The sequence below is a fragment of the Trichomycterus rosablanca genome, chromosome 1 (assembly GCF_030014385.1).
Source record: "Trichomycterus rosablanca isolate fTriRos1 chromosome 1, fTriRos1.hap1, whole genome shotgun sequence".
In the NCBI taxonomy this organism is placed as follows: Eukaryota; Metazoa; Chordata; class Actinopteri; order Siluriformes; family Trichomycteridae; genus Trichomycterus; species Trichomycterus rosablanca.
Genome location: NC_085988.1, coordinates 17,172,240 through 17,190,350, shown reverse-complemented (window position 1 = coordinate 17,190,350; position 18,111 = coordinate 17,172,240). Strand labels below are relative to the sequence as shown.

At 37.9% G+C, this 18,111-nt stretch overlaps 1 protein-coding gene across 1 annotated transcript in view; it reads left to right on the top strand.

The window, feature by feature from the left end:
• Positions 1-18,111, top strand: part of enpp2l (ectonucleotide pyrophosphatase/phosphodiesterase 2-like) — a 43,679-nt gene that overhangs the window by 13,920 nt on the left and 11,648 nt on the right. Inside the window, exons 6-23 of the mRNA XM_062987363.1 lie at positions 126-223; positions 1,155-1,234; positions 1,331-1,450; positions 2,669-2,724; positions 6,649-6,714; positions 6,838-6,910; positions 7,395-7,503; positions 7,620-7,742; positions 9,105-9,136; positions 9,543-9,670; positions 9,831-9,909; positions 9,991-10,078; positions 11,779-11,954; positions 13,272-13,329; positions 13,965-14,104; positions 15,016-15,145; positions 15,867-15,944; positions 17,091-17,223. Coding sequence (XP_062843433.1) covers positions 126-223; positions 1,155-1,234; positions 1,331-1,450; positions 2,669-2,724; positions 6,649-6,714; positions 6,838-6,910; positions 7,395-7,503; positions 7,620-7,742; positions 9,105-9,136; positions 9,543-9,670; positions 9,831-9,909; positions 9,991-10,078; positions 11,779-11,954; positions 13,272-13,329; positions 13,965-14,104; positions 15,016-15,145; positions 15,867-15,944; positions 17,091-17,223 — 1,767 coding nt within the window. The remainder of the gene's footprint in view (positions 1-125; positions 224-1,154; positions 1,235-1,330; positions 1,451-2,668; positions 2,725-6,648; positions 6,715-6,837; positions 6,911-7,394; positions 7,504-7,619; positions 7,743-9,104; positions 9,137-9,542; positions 9,671-9,830; positions 9,910-9,990; positions 10,079-11,778; positions 11,955-13,271; positions 13,330-13,964; positions 14,105-15,015; positions 15,146-15,866; positions 15,945-17,090; positions 17,224-18,111) is intronic.

Genomic DNA, 18,111 nt, shown 5'->3' with positions numbered 1-18,111 from the left:
GGCCCTTAACCCTCAATTGCTTAGAAAAAAATAGTCACAGTACTGTAAGTCGCTTTGGATAAAAGCGTCTGCTAAATGCCGTAAATGTAAATGCTAAAGAATAACTGCTATCCTTTTTTGTGCAGGTTTGTGCGTCCTCCTCTCATCATGATCTCTCTGGATGGATTCCGCGCCTCCTACATAAAGAAAGGAAAAAATGTCATACCCAACATCCACAAACTAAGTAAAAGATTTTTATTTTTGGAATTGTGGTTTTAATTGTGTGTATTATTTAGTAGTTAGTGTGATATTGTGATATTTAAGACGTATGTTTGGTTACAGGTAAAGGGGAAACTTGAGCACCTTGCCAAAATTACTTGGCTGAATTTACTAGTCAGCATTAGTTAATAGCTTAGTATTAACACAGTAGGGTTCAGGATGGGGGGTGAAGTTATGATAGAAAGAGGACATTGGAGGCACCTTAGCCTGCACTTTTATTTATTGTTGCATTCTGTGTCAGAGTAACTGTGTAGAGATGTCCATAGATCATGTAGTTCCTTGGCATTAAATCAATATCAATCTACAAATGGCCAAATGTATATGTACACCTGACCTTTTCAAAACTATAGGCATTAATATGGAACCCTTCCTTTGAAGCCATGTCTTTACTCTTCTAAAAAAGCATGCTAAGAGATAGTTCATCCAGCTATGAGAGCATTTGTAAGGTCAGGCTCTAGTGTTGGATGAGATGTCTGCCTTACCCATTAAGGTAGCTGTGCATTGTAGCTTCCATTCATTCTATGATTCACTTTATAAGTGTAATTTAATGACTGCCATAAATTGTGGCACTTTTCTTAAAAAATCTGTGAAATTAGGCACATTTGTCCTGTGAATTTAGTATGAAATTAGTAGGGCCCTACATATAATTGAAACACCTGTTTGCAATGAGTGTGACACCTAAAAATGTGAACTAAAAAAAAAAAGGGTATTTACATACTTTTGTCCATATATCATATTTAACGCTGTGAATATGATGGTTCAGGGATACTTCGGTTAGAAGTCTTGAATAGATGTACTACACAGACATGCTTGGAACTAAGAATTTTTGCATCTGCATCTCAGAATTATTATTTCTGTTCCCCCATAACCATTTGTTTCTTATTTCTTTTTCAAAGGAAACTGTGGAACTCACGCACCTCATATGAGACCAATGTACCCCTCTAAAACGTTTCCCAACCTTTACACACTTGCCACGGTACATTATAATCTCCCTTATACCACCTACAGTAAATATTCTGATATCAGTATAAACATGTATTAATATCATGTGTTGGTGTGGGTCATGGTGCAGGGTTTGTATCCAGAGTCTCATGGCATCGTCTGTAACTCCATGTATGACCCCATATTCAATGCAAACTTTAACCTGCGAGGGAGAGAGAAGCTCAATCATCGCTGGTGGGGTGGTCAGCCTGTGAGTTCAGTCTTCTTGCCTTCGTTATCTCATCCAAACAGTCTGACACATTTTATATTCAGTTGTGTTTTACTGCACAGTGATGATGTTTTATACTGAAGTACCGGTCACACCAGAAATCAGGCGATTGCTTTGATTTGCTTAAAGTAAAACTAGATTATTTTGTGAATGATGAGAAATAACATAATTATAAATAAATTAATGCACAAATAAATAGTTTAATATAATGGTATTCATTTATACAATTTTTAACAAATGAATTAATAAATATAGTTTAATAAATACATGAATAAATAAATTGTATTATGAAAAATAAATGTTAAAATAATGTCTTGAATTTATTTCCACATCAAAATTAATTAAATTAATGTCTTGAATTTATTTCTGCATTCCCATACATCAACATCTATTTGATCTATTTCTATTTTCATAAATTTGTTTATTTAATATGTCTACATTAATTTGTTTCTGAGTTTTTGTATTTAATCATTTATTTATTTCTGTAGTTCCACCTTCCTTCCTTTTTTTCTTTAGTTCCTTTGTTCCTCATTTATTTATTTATTTTTTATTTGATTTTATTTAAATTAATGTACTTCTACATTAATTTATTTCTAAGTTTTTATATTTAATTATTTATTTATTTCTGTAGTTCCACCTTTCTTTCTTTTTTTCTTTTTTTCTTTCTTTCTTTTTTCCTTTCTTTTCTTAGGTACACATTTCTTCTTTTTTATTTATTAATCTATTGTATTGCACATTTATTTATTTATTTTATTGGTTTATTAATTTATTGTAGTTCCACATATATTTATTTATTTATTTATTTATTTTTGTAGATCCACATAATTACATAAGTATGAATAAATAAAAGCAAAATTTTTTAGTCATTTATTTATTAATTTATTGTAGTTCCACAGATATTTATTTATTTATTTATTTATTTATTTATTAAAGTTCCAAGATGTGGATTAAGTACAGTTTTAAAATAAAAGCATTTGGTTAATTATGATCAAATTTCCATCTTCATCCAGTATTTAAATGACTGGAAATCAGCCTTACATTATTATTAAATGTACTGTAATATTCCACATTAGATGCTTTTTATGTGTATCATTATTAATAATATAATTGTGACTATCTTTTAAAAACTGTTCTTTAGCTCTTTTAAATGCATGTCATGGTGTTATGTTTATTATTACTTTTTGATCGTTTTTCTGTTAGATCTGGATAACAGCAGAGAAGCAGGGGGTGAAGGCTGGCACATTTTTCTGGCCTTGGTAAGCAAAACGACAAAGTATAAGGACCAAACTAACTGCATCCAATTAAAAGTTTACATACACCTCTAAGGGACACGTGTGTCAATGTTTTCTGCAGAAGTTCTTTTTCAGTGACTTCAGACTTCATTATTTAAAAAACGTACATAATCGCTTACGTAATTATGTACATAATTATGCACGTAATGATGTTAGTTTATTGTGGCATGGTCTCCTAATTTCTTTAATGAACATAAAAAACAGGACTTGGCAAAGTAAAGCTTGCTTAAAGGATTTGATTCATTTTGCAAAATAAGCTCCTGAGTTACACTGATCAGCCATAACCAAAGCCTTGTTTCTATACTCACTGTCCATTTTATCAGCTCGACTGACTGTAGTCCATATCTTTCTCTACATACTTTTTTAACCTGCTTTCACCCTGTTCTTCAATGGTCAGGACCCCCACAGGACCACCACAGAGCAGGTATTATTTAGGTGGTGGATGATTCTCAGCACTGCAGTGACACTGACATGGTGGTGGTGTGTTAGTGTGTGTTGTGCTGGTATGAGTGGATCAGACACAGCAGCGCTGCTGGAGTTTTTAAATACTGTGTCCACTCACTGTCCACTCTATTAGACACTCCTACCTAGTTGGTCCACCTTGTAGATGTAAAGTCAGAGACGATCGCTCATCTATTGCTGCTGTTTGAGTTGGTCATCTTCTAGACCTTCATCAGTGGTCACTGGACGCTGCTCACGGGGCGCTGTTGGCTGGAGATTTTTGGTTGGTGGACTATTCTCAGTCCAGCAGTAACAGTGAGGTGTTTAAAAACTCCAGCAGTGCTGCTGTGTCTTATCCACTCATACCAGCACAACACACACTAACACACCACCACCATGTCAGTGTCACTGCAGAGCTGAGAATGACCCACCACCCAAATAATACCTACTCTGTAGTGGTCCTGTGGGGGTCCTGACCATTGAAGAACAGCATGAAAGGAGGCTAACAAAGCATGCAGAGAAACAGATGGACTACAGTCAGTAATTGTAGAACTACAAAGTGCTTCTATATGGTAAGTGGAGCTGATAAAATGGACAGTGAGTGTAGAAACAAGGAGGTTGTTTTAATGTTATGGCTGATCAGTGTAGTCAAATTGTTGAGAAAGGGCAGGTGCTAGACTGTTATGCCTGCAGTCCAGAACTGTCTCCTATTGAAAATATGTGGCATGTTATGAAGTGAAATATACGACAATAGAGACTCTGCAGTGCTGAGCAGCTACTGTAGATTCTACTACTTTAACAATGGAAGAAGCCACTGGACAATGGTCAGAGTCAAGCCAGAATTATGTAACCATGGTTGTAAAGGCAACTACTCCAATGAAACCTCTTTTATATAGTAAATTTTTATGACCTTGTCCAATGTGATTACTTAGTATTTTCTCTCCCTCTGTGTGTTCTCTAAAGCCAGATTGGAGCTGTTTGGTTTTGAAATTGGGATTAGTCTGAAGTGTTACCAGTATGCACATGAATCAACAAGCACATGACATTTCTGTCCCCTCCAGGCATCTGTACACACAAAGCTTGTTCTTATTTCCTCTCCCGTACACACAGAGTCCATTCATCCCCGTCCGAGTTCAATAGAACCCTGAACTGATTTACCCTTTTGTCCTGCTTACTTACATAAACTAACAAAGGGCCGTGTTTATTTTCCTGAGTCTGGGGTTCCTCTCTTTCTTCCTCCCTTGTTTCTGTCTTGCTCCTAAGTGTACATGCTGGGTTTTTTCTCCCTGTTGACCTCAGGAGTGCAGCTGAAGTGAAAGTCAAAGGGCCGTATTCAACAATAGTGACTCATGTCTATAGTGTACACTTCAGGGAAACAAGTGTTTAACTTTTTGTTTTTGTTCTTTATAGTTCCAGTACATATATCCACTTCAAATGTTAACACATAATGTCTCGACTTCGTGCTTATAAATATGAACTTAACAGAAAGTCTTAATACATTAAAATATATGTTAAAAACAACAGGGTGGCACGTTGGCTCAATGGGTAGCACTGTCACCTCACAGAAAGAAGGTCCTGCGTTTGATTTCCAGGTGGAGCAGTCAGGGTCCTTTTCTGTGTGGAGTTTGCATGTTCTCCCCATGTCTGCGTGGGTTTTCTCCAGGAGCTCCGGTTTCCTCCCACAGTCCAAAGACATGCAGTCAAGTGAATTGGAGATACAAAATTGCACTAGGTGTGTGTATGTGCTCTGTGATGGACTGGTAACTTGTCCAGGGTGTTTCCTACCCTTCACCCAGTGAATTGTACCCACCACAACCCACAATAAAAGACACAGTGAATGAATGAATAAATCTGTCACTATTTACACAGAGGAAAACCTACTTTAGATTAGAATTTTTTAGTTTTGTAGTTTTTTAGGCTAAAGATATTGGATGTTTATATGATTTTTACCATAATCTTTTGTGAATTAGTATTAAAACATAAAAATACCTATCTGATAATTTAAATTTCCTTTCAGTATGTAGTAAAAGTTAGATTATTCCTTTAGACTTTAGCTAATAGAACACTTTGTACCACCAACACTGCTGTACCTCCATACTAACCAATAATTTACATTTACATTTTCAGCATTTAGCAGACGCTTTTATCCAAAGCGACTTACACAGTGAGCGGAACACAATGAGCAATTGAGGGTTAAGGGCCTTGCTCAGGGACCCAACAGTGGCAACTTGGTGGTGGCGGGTCTTGAACCGGCAACCTTCTGTTTACTAGTCCAGTACCTTAACCACTGAGCTATCACTGGCCCCAGTGATACCATTTTAATAATGGTTATTAAAATCTATAAAGGGGTGCTCAGGTGGTGCAGTGGTAAAGCAAGCTAGCACACACCAGAGCTGACATTTCGAACTCGTTGTTTTGAATCTCAGCTCTGCCACCCAGCAGACTGGGCGCCTACATGAACAACGATTGGCTGTTGTTCATACAGGGTGAGAGCCGGACAGGACCTCATAACTGATGCAGTTACGGCCTCTGATACAATTACGGCCACACATGAACTCACCTCGTGCCGGTGAAAAGATGCGGTTGACTACTGCACATGTGTCGGAGGGGGGGTGTGTTAGTCTCAGCAATCAGCATCAGTAGAGAGGAAGCATAATGCAATTGGGTAATTGGATAACTCAAAAGTTGGGAGAAAAAGAGGAAAAAAATGCATAAACAAACAAACAAATCTATAAAGGGAAACTGTCACACTTAGGGCGGCATGGTGGCCACCTCACAGCAATTCCCAAGTGAAGCGGTTTGGGTACTTGCTGTGTGGAGTTTGCATGACAATTGTATATAATTGTTTAAACAGGTGAACATGGTACTTTTAGGGCTTAGAAAATTGCTCCTAAGGATATACCAAACTTGTGGCGGTATAGTAATTAGAGTAAATAGAGTAATTAGAGTAAATTAGAGTAATTTAGGCCTTGAAGGTATGCCTTACAATAATTCTAATGATTAGCCTATCAGAAGTTTCTATCAGGAATTTGTAAAGCCTCTAAACCTACTGGAATTTTGTTATAGTGAATTATAAGTGAAATGAACTGTTTGTGAACATGTGTTAGAAAAGGTCTTGTGTCGTTTACAATGTATATACCCTAAAGAACTGGCTAAAACTGTTGTTTGTTGACATGAAATTTGTAGAGGAAAAAACTTTGCAAAAATTTTGTCCTCCAATGCTTTTAGTAATTAGATAGTTTTTGAAAAATAGCTTATTTTAAATTACCCAAGTTCGTTTGAACGGGACCTAAATAGAAGAGCTGAACCTGATGAGGTCAGTGGTCACTGAGAATGCTACTTGAACAAAAGACAAAGTGCTTGAATGTCTGTTATGGAGTTTTGAGTAGTCAGATGTGCATAACGGTAAATCCACGGTTTTACTTACGCCTTTACACGTGTGTACAGGGTGATTCCACTGGAGAGGAGGATTCTGACCATTCTCAGATGGCTGCACTTACCCGATGATGAGAGGTCAGCCATTAGCCAAACTTCTTTACTTCTTGAGTCCACTAACCAATGCACTTTTACGGAACATATTTGAGTGCTACATGACTTAGCAGTGCAGTGTTTGGACTGTGTTGTGTGTGTTTTCAGGCCGTATGTATATGCCGTACACTCGGAGCAACCAGATACATTTGGTCATAGGCTGGGACCTCTCAGTAATGAGGTATAAGCATCACATGTATGTATGTATGATGTGCATTTATTGATTAGCTACGCCCATTATCTGTTGCTGTGTAGGTGTACAGGGTGACAGATGGGCTAATATCAGTTATTGTATACCCAGCTTATATAATTAGCATAGCAGTTTGCATGAAAAGTTAAATATTTTACGAAAATTGACCAAGTCAGTTCCTTTGCACAAAAGCTCAGATTTCCTTTAGTTCTGAAGCATGATTTCTATTGCACATGCTCAGTTTACACTCACCACAAGCTTAAGTTTAAGGCTGCCATGTGAACAAAGCTACTGCTCCATAATGAGCAACTTAAATCTTTACTGAAGCTTGTTACTGATCACATGGACAAAGTAAATACATTTTGGTCATAAAATGAAACAAAGATTTGAGTTACTTGTCCAAAATAACCAATAATATGTTTGGAGGAAGCAGGGAATAACATCTAATACATGTGTGTACTTGTGTACTGTACAGTTGGATAATCCTCTAAGAGAAATTGATAACATCATTGGTCAGCTAATGAACGGGCTGAAACAGATGAACCTGCACCGCTGTGTAAACGTCATCATTGTGGGAGATCATGGTACTGCACACACACATTTTGAATTTGGGTGCTGTATTGGTTAAATCAAACATGTTTGATTCATTGAGGTGGACAGTGTGTCAGTTACTACAGTGTTATGGTGTGTGTGTGTGTAGGAATGGAGGAGGCGCATTGCGACCGCACCGAGTATCTCAGCCAATATGGACTCAAAGTTGAAGACCTCACGCTCATCCCTGGATCATCTGGAAGGTTACGAGCCAAAAACCAGAGCATGCCATGTGAGATACAGAACATGCTGTTTTTTTAATATAAAGTCAAGAACAAAATAGACTATACGAAAGATGGCCAAAAGTATGTGGACATACTCTTTTACTCTAGCCACACCTGCTGTTAACAGGCTATAAAATTCATATATAGAAATATATGAATCTGCTCAAATTACGATTTGCAAGAGTCAGAATAGAAAAGATTGCTGCATGATTGTGCACCTGTGCAGCAAGCAAGGTCTAAAAAGGACATGGTTGGACGGGTTTGATATGGACAAAATCCAGAGGGCTGGGCACCCAGGTGTCGCAGCGGGACAATTCGCTAGCACACCAGCACTGAGATTATGAGCCCCCGGCTTCGAATCTCGTCTCTGCTACCAGTCGGCTAGGCGCCCTCTAGCAGGCACAATTGGCTAATGTCTGCAGCAGACAAAATTGGCCTCCAGTCTGCTGGGTGGGAAAGACCGGACTAAGGGGTGGGGCTATCTGTGGAAGTGGAAGAGCGCAAAAATTGGAAGGTAGCGCTCTGTACGAGAAGCCGACCTTACACACAAGTCCACCAAAGTATGGGAGAATAAGAAGAGATTGGTGGACTGCGCACATGTCGGAGGAAGTGTGTGTCAGGCGAATATACACCCCTCTTGGACGCCACTGGGGTCCCCAACAGCGGATTGGCTATGCTAAATTGGGAAAAAGTTTTGTTTATTGTTTATTAGGATTTTAACATCACGTTTTACACTTTGGTTTCATTCATGACAGAAATGGTAATTATTGGTTACATCAGACTCATCAGTTCACAAGTTTAATGTCAAACACAGTCATGGACAATTTTGTATCTCCAATTCACCTCACTTGCATGTTTTTGGACTGTGGGAGGAAACCGGAGCTCCTGGAGGAAACCCATGCAGACATGGGGAGAACATGCAAACTCCACACAGAAAGGACCCAGGGATCGAACCCAGGACCTTCTTGCTGTGAGGCAACAGTGCTACCCACTTAGCCACTAAAAAAAAAAAAGGGGGTACATTGCGTAAGAAGATAACAAAAAAAAATCCAGTGGCCTACACAGAGCCCTGACCTCTGCCCTACTGAACACACTTGGTATGAGCTGTAATGACTTAGAGCCAGACAGTTTTATCCAAAATGAGTGCCTGACCTCACTGAATGGACACATTCACACACTCCAAATTCACACACTCCACAATCTCCCAAAGAATAGAGGCTGTTATAGCCGCGAAAGTGGGGCCGATGTGATATTAATGTCAATGATTTTAGAATAAACTATCTTAACATGTGGTCAGATATGCACATAATTGTGGCCATATATTGTACTACTAACAGAGTGATCATATGCGTTTCCTTTTTTTTTTTTAGATGATCCAAAAGAACTGGTAGCCAATTTATCTGTAAGTGCCTGGACTTATATGTCAAGTTTTATTCATTCATTTATTCATTCATTCATTGTTTCATCACCACAACATCCTATTCTGGGCCTCAGTGGGCCTCATTTCACTTGAAAGGTAGGAAACACTCACCAGTCCATCACAGGGCAAACACACACACACACACACACGTACACCTAAGGCAATTTTAGTAGTTCCAATTAACCTGACTGCTTATCTTTGGACTGTGGGGGAAAAACCCACACAGAAAGGACCCAGATTGCTTCAACTGAGAATCAAACCCAAGACATTCTTGTTGTGAGGTGACAGTGCTACCCACCAAGCCACCCTGCCACCCTCAAGTTTTATTACAGGTCCAATTTTTAATTCTGATTACATCTAATTGTTCGTGTATACTGTGTGTTGGCAGTGTAAGATGCCCAATCAGCATTTTAAGCCGTATCTGAAGCAGCACCTGCCCAAACGTCTGCACTATGCCAACAACCGCAGGATAGAGGACGTGCACCTGCTCATGGAGAGGAAATGGCTTGTAGCACTGTACGTACTGTTAATGTGTGTGTGTTTACGTACAGTGTTTGTAGTGTGTCTATATAGTGTGTTCTAATATCATCATGTTTAAGAGCTTAAGTTTGATTTAAGTCACTGCTTTACCTCAGTGTTGTGATGTAGCTGATATTAAAGCTTGTGTGCATTACAGGGCTCCTGAGAACAGATTTCCCGGCAGCTGTCGATACTTTGGTGATCACGGATTTGACAACAAGTTTAGCAGCATGCAGGTCATTGTCAGTTCAGCACAGAATGTGTGTGTGTGTTTTTACTTGTAAGGTTGGCTGATTTTTTTTTTTCATTTTTTACAGACCATCTTTTTGGGACATGGCCCCAGCTTTAAGTTCAGGACGCAAGTTCCAGCTTTTGAGAATATTGAGCTTTACAACATCATGTGTGGTACGTTTTTGTGTTTCTTTTTACGTCAGAATTTAGAATCAAGAGACTCTGGAGTCAGGTTACTAAAAATAGTTCTGAAGAATAGGTCTGGTCCGAATGGTCTAATAATGTAAGATAACTGGACAAAAGATGAAATGAGTGACTAAATAAATATATACAATATATAAAACTGTAGGATAAAAAATAAAACCAGATTATGATATTGGTTAATTGTTATAACTTATTAATTACAAAAATAATAAATGTGTGCGCCCAGGTGGCGGAGCGGGATATTCCGATAGCACACCAGCACCGAGATTCTGAACTCCTCGGTTCGAAACTCGGCAGTGCCTGCAGCAGACTGTAATTGGCTACCATGTCTGCAAGGGTGGGATGACTGGGCTATGTGGGTGGGGACGTTGTGCATGGACCCTGATTAGCAGATAGAGGCGCCTGTGCAGAGTGCATGGGTGAATAAGAAAGGGCCCGCTAAGGACTGCGCACGGGTCGGAGGAAGCGTGAGCAAGAAATATACCCTCCTCGAATGCAATCAGGGATCCCCAGCAGTGGAAGACAAATTGACTGCTAAATGAGGAGAAAAATGGGAGAAAATGCAGAAATAAAATAGAAAAATATATATGAAGGATTTCAGAGCTTGTGAGAATCCAATGTCAGAATAGTTATATCATTTCTTTCATAACAACAACAACAAAAATAGTAATAAGTCTTTATTAAAAAAAGAATTTTGATCATACTGAAGGTAAGCTATATGATTTTGTGTTGAGTGATGATTAGATGATACCAGTTTGTTAATAGTTTATATTTGTAACTCCTAACTTTAACAAAATGATGAAAAACTTTATAACCTCTAGTTTGATGTTGCTTGTAGTCTGCATTTGTTCAGTCTATTTATTCAGCTTCAGCCTGTGACTGTTTTAGCTTACAGTGGCGTATTTGGCTTTAAAGTCTTGCTTATGACATCAAAGACATTAAATGTGTCTTTCTAAACATTTTCTGGCTCAAAATATACAATCTACATATAAAAATATACAAAAATATATAAATCTATCTGTTTATATAACAAAACTTGCAGCATGTTGCTTGCTGTTGGCTTTGCTGTCTTTTTATATAGGCTTCAGCTTGCTTATGACATTAAAGACATAAAATGTGTCTTTCCAAACATTTGCTGGCTTAAAACTGTACATACAGCAACTTAGACTATTAAATGAATGGTGTAAAAAGATCTGTAATGTCCTTATACTTTAGTATAACTTCTCTGTGCCCATGTACATAGGGCTAGTTTGACTGCACCCTACATTAAACAATGGTTTCTTACCTAGGTCAGGACGAAAATAAAACCAAAATCTTATGGTCAAAAGATAAACAGATATACTCCAAAGTCACTAGCTGGAGTCAAGACAAGTTTAATTATATTATATAAGATTTTAAACCCAATATAAATGTTAACATATTGTTTGTGTATATTTTTTAACTTCAATAATTAAGTAAACATATAAAAGCTGTTTTGGATAAAGAATTATGTTTCAATTCTTTAATCTTTGGAAAAGTGAACAAAAATTTGTAAAAATCCTTGAATTATTATCGCTGTGAAATGAATGTTCATTACTAGTGTATGTAAAGTTGTGTGTGTGTGTGTGTGTGTGTGTGTGTGTGTGTGTGTGTGTGTGTGTGTGTGTGTGTGTTTGTGTCTGTGTGTGTAGATCTTCTGGGTTTGACTCCTGCACCTAATAACGGCACTCACGGCAGTCTGAACTCCATGCTTAAAGACCCTTCTTACACACCTACTCAACCAGAGGAAGTGACATCACCAAAACCTCTGGAAGCTACCATGACTTCCTCCGTCTCCTACAACCTGGGCTGCAGTTGTGATGACGAGGTTACTCACACCAATGCAGATCACCAATAGACTACAGGGGGCCTGAGGGTCTGCTAGCTATGTCCAAAATCAGATGGAGGACGGTATATTTAACCCTAAAATAAATGGTCGGGACAACAATAATCTTTTTTTGTAGCTTTAGTTGTATTTAACACTACTACAACTTTTTAGATGTAATGAGCAATTTAGATATTTTATTTATCAATTTTCTCCCTATTTCCCCCTATTAGTCAGTCTGAACGCACACACACATATGTTTATGTATATATATATATACCTGTATATATAAATATACACTGATCAGCCATAACATTAAAACCACCTCCTTGTTTCTACACGTACTGTCCTTTTTACCAGCTCCACTTACCATATAGAAGCACTTTGTAGTTCTACAATTACTGACTGTAATCCATCTATTTCTCTACATACCTATTTATCCTGCTTTCACCCTGTTCTTCAATGATCAGGACCCCCACAGGACCACCACAGAGCAGGTATTATTTAGGTGGTGGATGATTCTCAGCACTGCAGTGACACTGACATGGTGGTGGTGTGTTAGTGTGTGTTGTGCTGGTATGAGTGGATCAGACACAGCAGTGCTGCTGGAGTTTTTAAATACCGTGTCCACTCACTGTCCACTCTATTAGACACTCCTACCTAGTTGGTCCACCTTGTAGATGTAAAGTCAGAGACGATCGCTCATCTGTTGCTGCTGTTTGAGTTGGTCATCTTCTAGACCTTCTTCAGTGGTCACAGGACGCTGCCCATGGGGCGCTGTTGGCTGGATATTTTTGGTTAGTGGACTATTCTCAGTCCAGCAGTGACACTGAGGTGTTTAAAAACTCCAGCAGCAGTGCTGTGTCTTATCCACTCATACCAGCACAACACACACTAACACACCACCACCATGTCAGTGTCACTGCAGTGCTGAGAATGATCCACCACCCAAATAATACCTACTCTGTAGTGGTCCTGTGGGGGTCCTGACCATTGAAGAACAGCATGAAAGGGGGCTAACAAAGCATGTAGAGAAACAGATGGACTACAGTCAGTAATTGTAAAACTTCAAAGTTCTATATTGTAAGTGGAGCTGATAAAATGGGACATTGAATGTAGAAACAAAGAGGGGATTTTAATGTTATGGCTGATTGGTGTATATATGCTAGTTGGGCGGCACACCCTGCGTAAGTCAGCTGCACAGGTAGTAAACACCCACCTGTGTTAATTGTGCAATTGTTTCACATGCTAAATGGTTCAAAATAAATCGTAGTAATTACATTCTTACTTTTTTAATTACCGGTATATATTTTTTTTCAGAATATGATTGAGGAGAACACTGGGGGATTTTCTGCTGACATTGTAGGCTTGTTAAACAGTTAAGTCATTTTTACTGTACATGTCTTGCTAGGGGTGGCACAGTGAGTAGCACTCATAGCAAGAAGGTCCTGGGTTGATTCCCTGGCCCTTATTGTGTGGAGTTTGCATGTTCTCCCAGTGTCTGTGTGGGGTTTCTTCCAGGTGCTCTGGTTTCAATGACCAGTAGGAAAAACACAATTTGAAAAAACATTTTGATGAGTATACACAAGATGCCGCATTGAAAACACATTCACACCTTATAAAGGGGGGGAAGATCTCCCCCACTGTGGGACTGCCTAATACCCATCTACATCAAACACTTGCTGACTGAATGCCTCAGTACCCAAAACAATGAAAGAAATCTTCAGCCAAGTCAAAACTGAAACAATACTTAAACTCTTTGCAAATACAAAACTGATAATAAATATCTAAATAAAAAACTGAAATAAATAAAGGATAAAGATTTAAGACGATTAACAGCGTCTTCTTTTAGCATTTTTACAAAATGTCCCCATCACCACTTTTTTAATTTGCGTTTTCCACACTGTCCCAAATTCTTTGGTTTGTATTCTCTTTATGTACTGTACATTTGTTATGGACTTAATTCCATTATAGACTTAAGTAACTGAACTCTTATATGTGTCTGTGTTTTAGATGTCACCCACCTGCCATATGGACGTCCAGCTGTTCTGTTCCAGACCACTTACACATTACTGCCACACTCAGACTTCATCAGTGCGTTCAGCTATGAGCTCCACACGTCTCTGTGGACAGCATTCACCATCACACCTAAAGTAAATCTTACACCTGCATACAGACCCGCAAGCTCTATACATACGGACACTCATATAAATACACACGCAAATACAGTAGAGTTGGTGTTACCTGATTGATGTGCCTTGACAGATTTGTGCCACACAGGCCACAATTTAAGACAAAAAAAGTTCCACATTTTTTAATGATTTTTGTCACCCTTGTTGTCCAGGTAATATTTTGGAAATTCCTATAGTTAGAACTTGATTGACACCTATAATTCAGATACAATGTTTTCTAGAACTAATAATAGTGACTTTAATTTAAGTTTTTTATTATTATTATTTTATTAATTATTTGTTTTATTTTGTATTATTTTCTTTATTTTCTTTATTTTTTATTTTATTAATTATTTTCTTCATTTTTTATTATTTTATTGATTTTTTTATTATTTTTTATTATTTTATTTAATGTCTAGAACTAATAATAGAGACTTAAATTCTGTATAGTGACTTAAATCTTACAAAATGCTTTTTGTATGTGTAATAAATAAAACAAAAATTTTTTTTTATTTATTGTTTTTTTTTTTTTATTACATTTTTTTTATTTTGTATTATTTTATTTAATGTCTAGAACTAATAATAGAGACTTAAATTCTGTTTAGTGACTTAAATCTTACAAAATGCTTTTTGTAATAAATAAAACCAAATTTTATATTTTATATTTTTTATTCTTTTAATTTTTTAATTTTTTAATTTTATTTAAATTTTTTTATTTTGTATTATTTTATTTAATGTTTTCTAGAACTAATAATAGTAACTTAAATTCTGTATAGTGACTTAAATCTTACAACATGCTTTTTGTATGTATAATAAATAAAACCAATTTTAATTTTTTTATTATTTTATATAATTTTGCCAGTAAACTATTCCTGTGTTTTTTCTGCCTGCAGATAGAGGGCACTGCTTCCCCAGTCCCTGACTCGGAGTGTGTTAGAGCTGATGTTCGGGTTTCTCCTGAACACACTCAGTCCTGCACCAGCCAGGATCAGGAGATCACTCGCGGATTCTTATATCCACCCGGTTGGTCTTGAACACACACACACAAACACACGTATACATACACCAACTAGGCATAACATTATGACCACTGACAGGTGAAGTGAATAACACTGATTATCTCTTCATCACGGCACCTGTTAGTGGGTGGGATATATTAGGCAGCAAGTGAACATTTCATCCTCAAAGTTGATGTGTTAGAAGCAGGAAAAATGGGCAAGCGTAAGGATTCGAGCGAGTTTGACAAGGGCCAAATTCAACTGACGAACTAATGTAGCTCAAACTGCTGAAGAAGTTAATGCTGGTTCTGATAGAAAGGTGTCAGAATACACAGTGCATCACAGTTTGCTGTGTATGGGGCTGCATAGCCACAGACCAGTCAGGGTGCCCATACTGACCCCTGTCCACCACAGAAAGCAGCAATGATGTGCATGCGAGCATCGGAACTGGACCACGGAGCAATGGAAGAAGGTGGCCTGGTCTGATGAATCACGTTTTTTTGTACTTCACGTGGATGGCTGGGTACATGTGCTTCGCTTACCTGTGCACTATGCACAACATTACATTAAACACATCTCAGTGAGCATAAACGCTTGAACTGCATTGTGGGATACCGTGGTCCCACGGCCGATGACATAAGCAGGGGGAATGAGCTTTGTCTTTCAATGACGGCGAGCGGCCACCACAATATGATAGGTCCATGAAGCATCATTGAACGAAACATGTTGTTCTTATTTCTTTATAGGTTTATCTGAGACTCCTGAATCCAGACATGAGGCATCACTGATCACTAACACAGTCCCCATGTACCGCGCCTTCAAAAGTGAGTGGGATTATTGGGCAGATGTAGCTATGAACATGACATATATAAATAAAACAGTACATGCTATTATAGTCTCTAGATTGGACTTTATGTATTATGTTGTTATTTGGATAGCTACAATTTAGGTTTTTACCATAAAAAAGTCAGATTATTACCATTCTGATTCAGATTACACAGGCTGCTTGTTCTGCTAAAGTGATGTATGATTATGAATATGAACAGTTTAGCAGCTTAAAAGCTTACTGATCTTTTTAGGAAGTATAGCCCCTCCCAAGCACTCAGTTTTGCCTTGACTTTTGTAATATGTACGGAGGGAAACAAATGTCTAAGAACACTAGTACACTTGTTTCATTTAACACAGTTTTTTATAATAAATCATATATTATATTTTATTATAAATCGTATATCCCGCTGTGACACCAGGGCGTCTTGGTTAAATAAATGTAACACATCTAAGAAAACAAACATTTGAAACACAGTATCAGTTTTGTACTCCTGTTAGCCAAGAATTAGAATCTGAGCTACAGTGTACAGTAACATTTGGAAAAATATGACCTGGTCAAATGAATCTTGATGCTTATGGTAGGGACAGAAGCCTTAGAGAGCAGGCCAACTTCATTTTAACGCCCATGATTCTGAAAAAGCATGTCCAACAAGCTCATCATCAGGTGTCCACATACTTTTGATCGTAAAGTGTAAATTTTTTATTGAGTTCATTAAGACTAAAGGATGGGAACACATTGCATTTTTGTAACAAAATATATTTGTTATTTATTTAGAAATGTAAATGTGTGTGTGTGTGTGTGTGTGTGTGTGTGTGTGTGTGGTTGCCAAATAATTAAATTCAATTATTTAGCCACAGAAAAAAAACAGAAGTCATTGAAGACTTAAAAGTGCCATATTGTACATGTGTGTTACGAGACCATGTGACCTTTCCTCCAAATTCCTCTCCAAATTGTTTTTTTGTTCTTTTAATTATACATTTAGCTAGAACCATTCTCTTTTTTTAATTAAATTATTTATTGTCTATGTGTTACTATGTGCACCAATAGAGGGCGTTGTTGTACATAATTACGGACTATTCGGTGCAAATGTTTGTGTTATGTCTGTGTGTGTGTGTGTGTGTGTGTGTGTGTGTGTGTACAGAGATGTGGGACTACCTCCAGACGACAGTATTAAGACGCTACAGTGAAGAGAGAAATGGTGTTAATGTTGTTACTGGACCAATATTCGACTACAACTTTGACGGCCTGAGAGACACAGTAGAGAAAATCAGAGAGTGAGACACACACACAGACACACACACACACACACACACTTTAGAACACACTGAAAACCAACTAGTAATGAAACACTCTTGAGCTTGCTGACTGTACATGGGTGTGTGTCTGGGCGGTGTCCTTGTATGTGGGTACAGTGGGCACACTTTGGCAGTAATGACACCCTTTATGTATTCAAACAAACCCCTTTAATCTCTTCTGAGATTTCTGTCTGCACTGCATTTAATGTTCTGCTGAGAGGGTGTGTGCATGAGCAGTTTTATAAGATGAGGCTTTTACATGCAACGTCCATATTAGTATAGAAACACTGGGTATTTTGACTAGCTTTGTGCACGGCCTTACCTTGCAAGTTCTATCAAAATGTTTATAGTAAGAAAGTTGTGGATCAGCTGTGGTCAATTGCTTCATAAGTACAAATAGTTTATGAGTTTAGAGGGTCTAGCAGTATGGTTGAAGAACAAATGGAATTAAATGTTTATTTAATACATTCCAGGAATCTGGAAATAGATTTATTCGTGCTTCCTAGAGTGGTTACTGCAACACTCATCCAGTCGAGCCACAGATTTTGTTTTATGCTATTCTTCAGTTGTAACCCCCTTCATTGCTGTGACCCCCAACCTGACAAGGAAAAGCAGACTGCTTATTTTCACCTCCCAGAGATGGCATCTCACAGAGAGCAGTATGGAGTATGGAGAGTCAGACACTACTGCTCTTGCTGATCAAAACTAGCCTTCTCTCTAAAATTTTCTCATGTAGCCTAAACACACACACTCACACACTCGCTCTCTCTCTCTCTCTCTCTCTCTCTCTCTCTCTCTCTCTCTCTCTCTCTCTCTCTCTCTCTCACACACACACACACACACACACACACACACACACACACACAC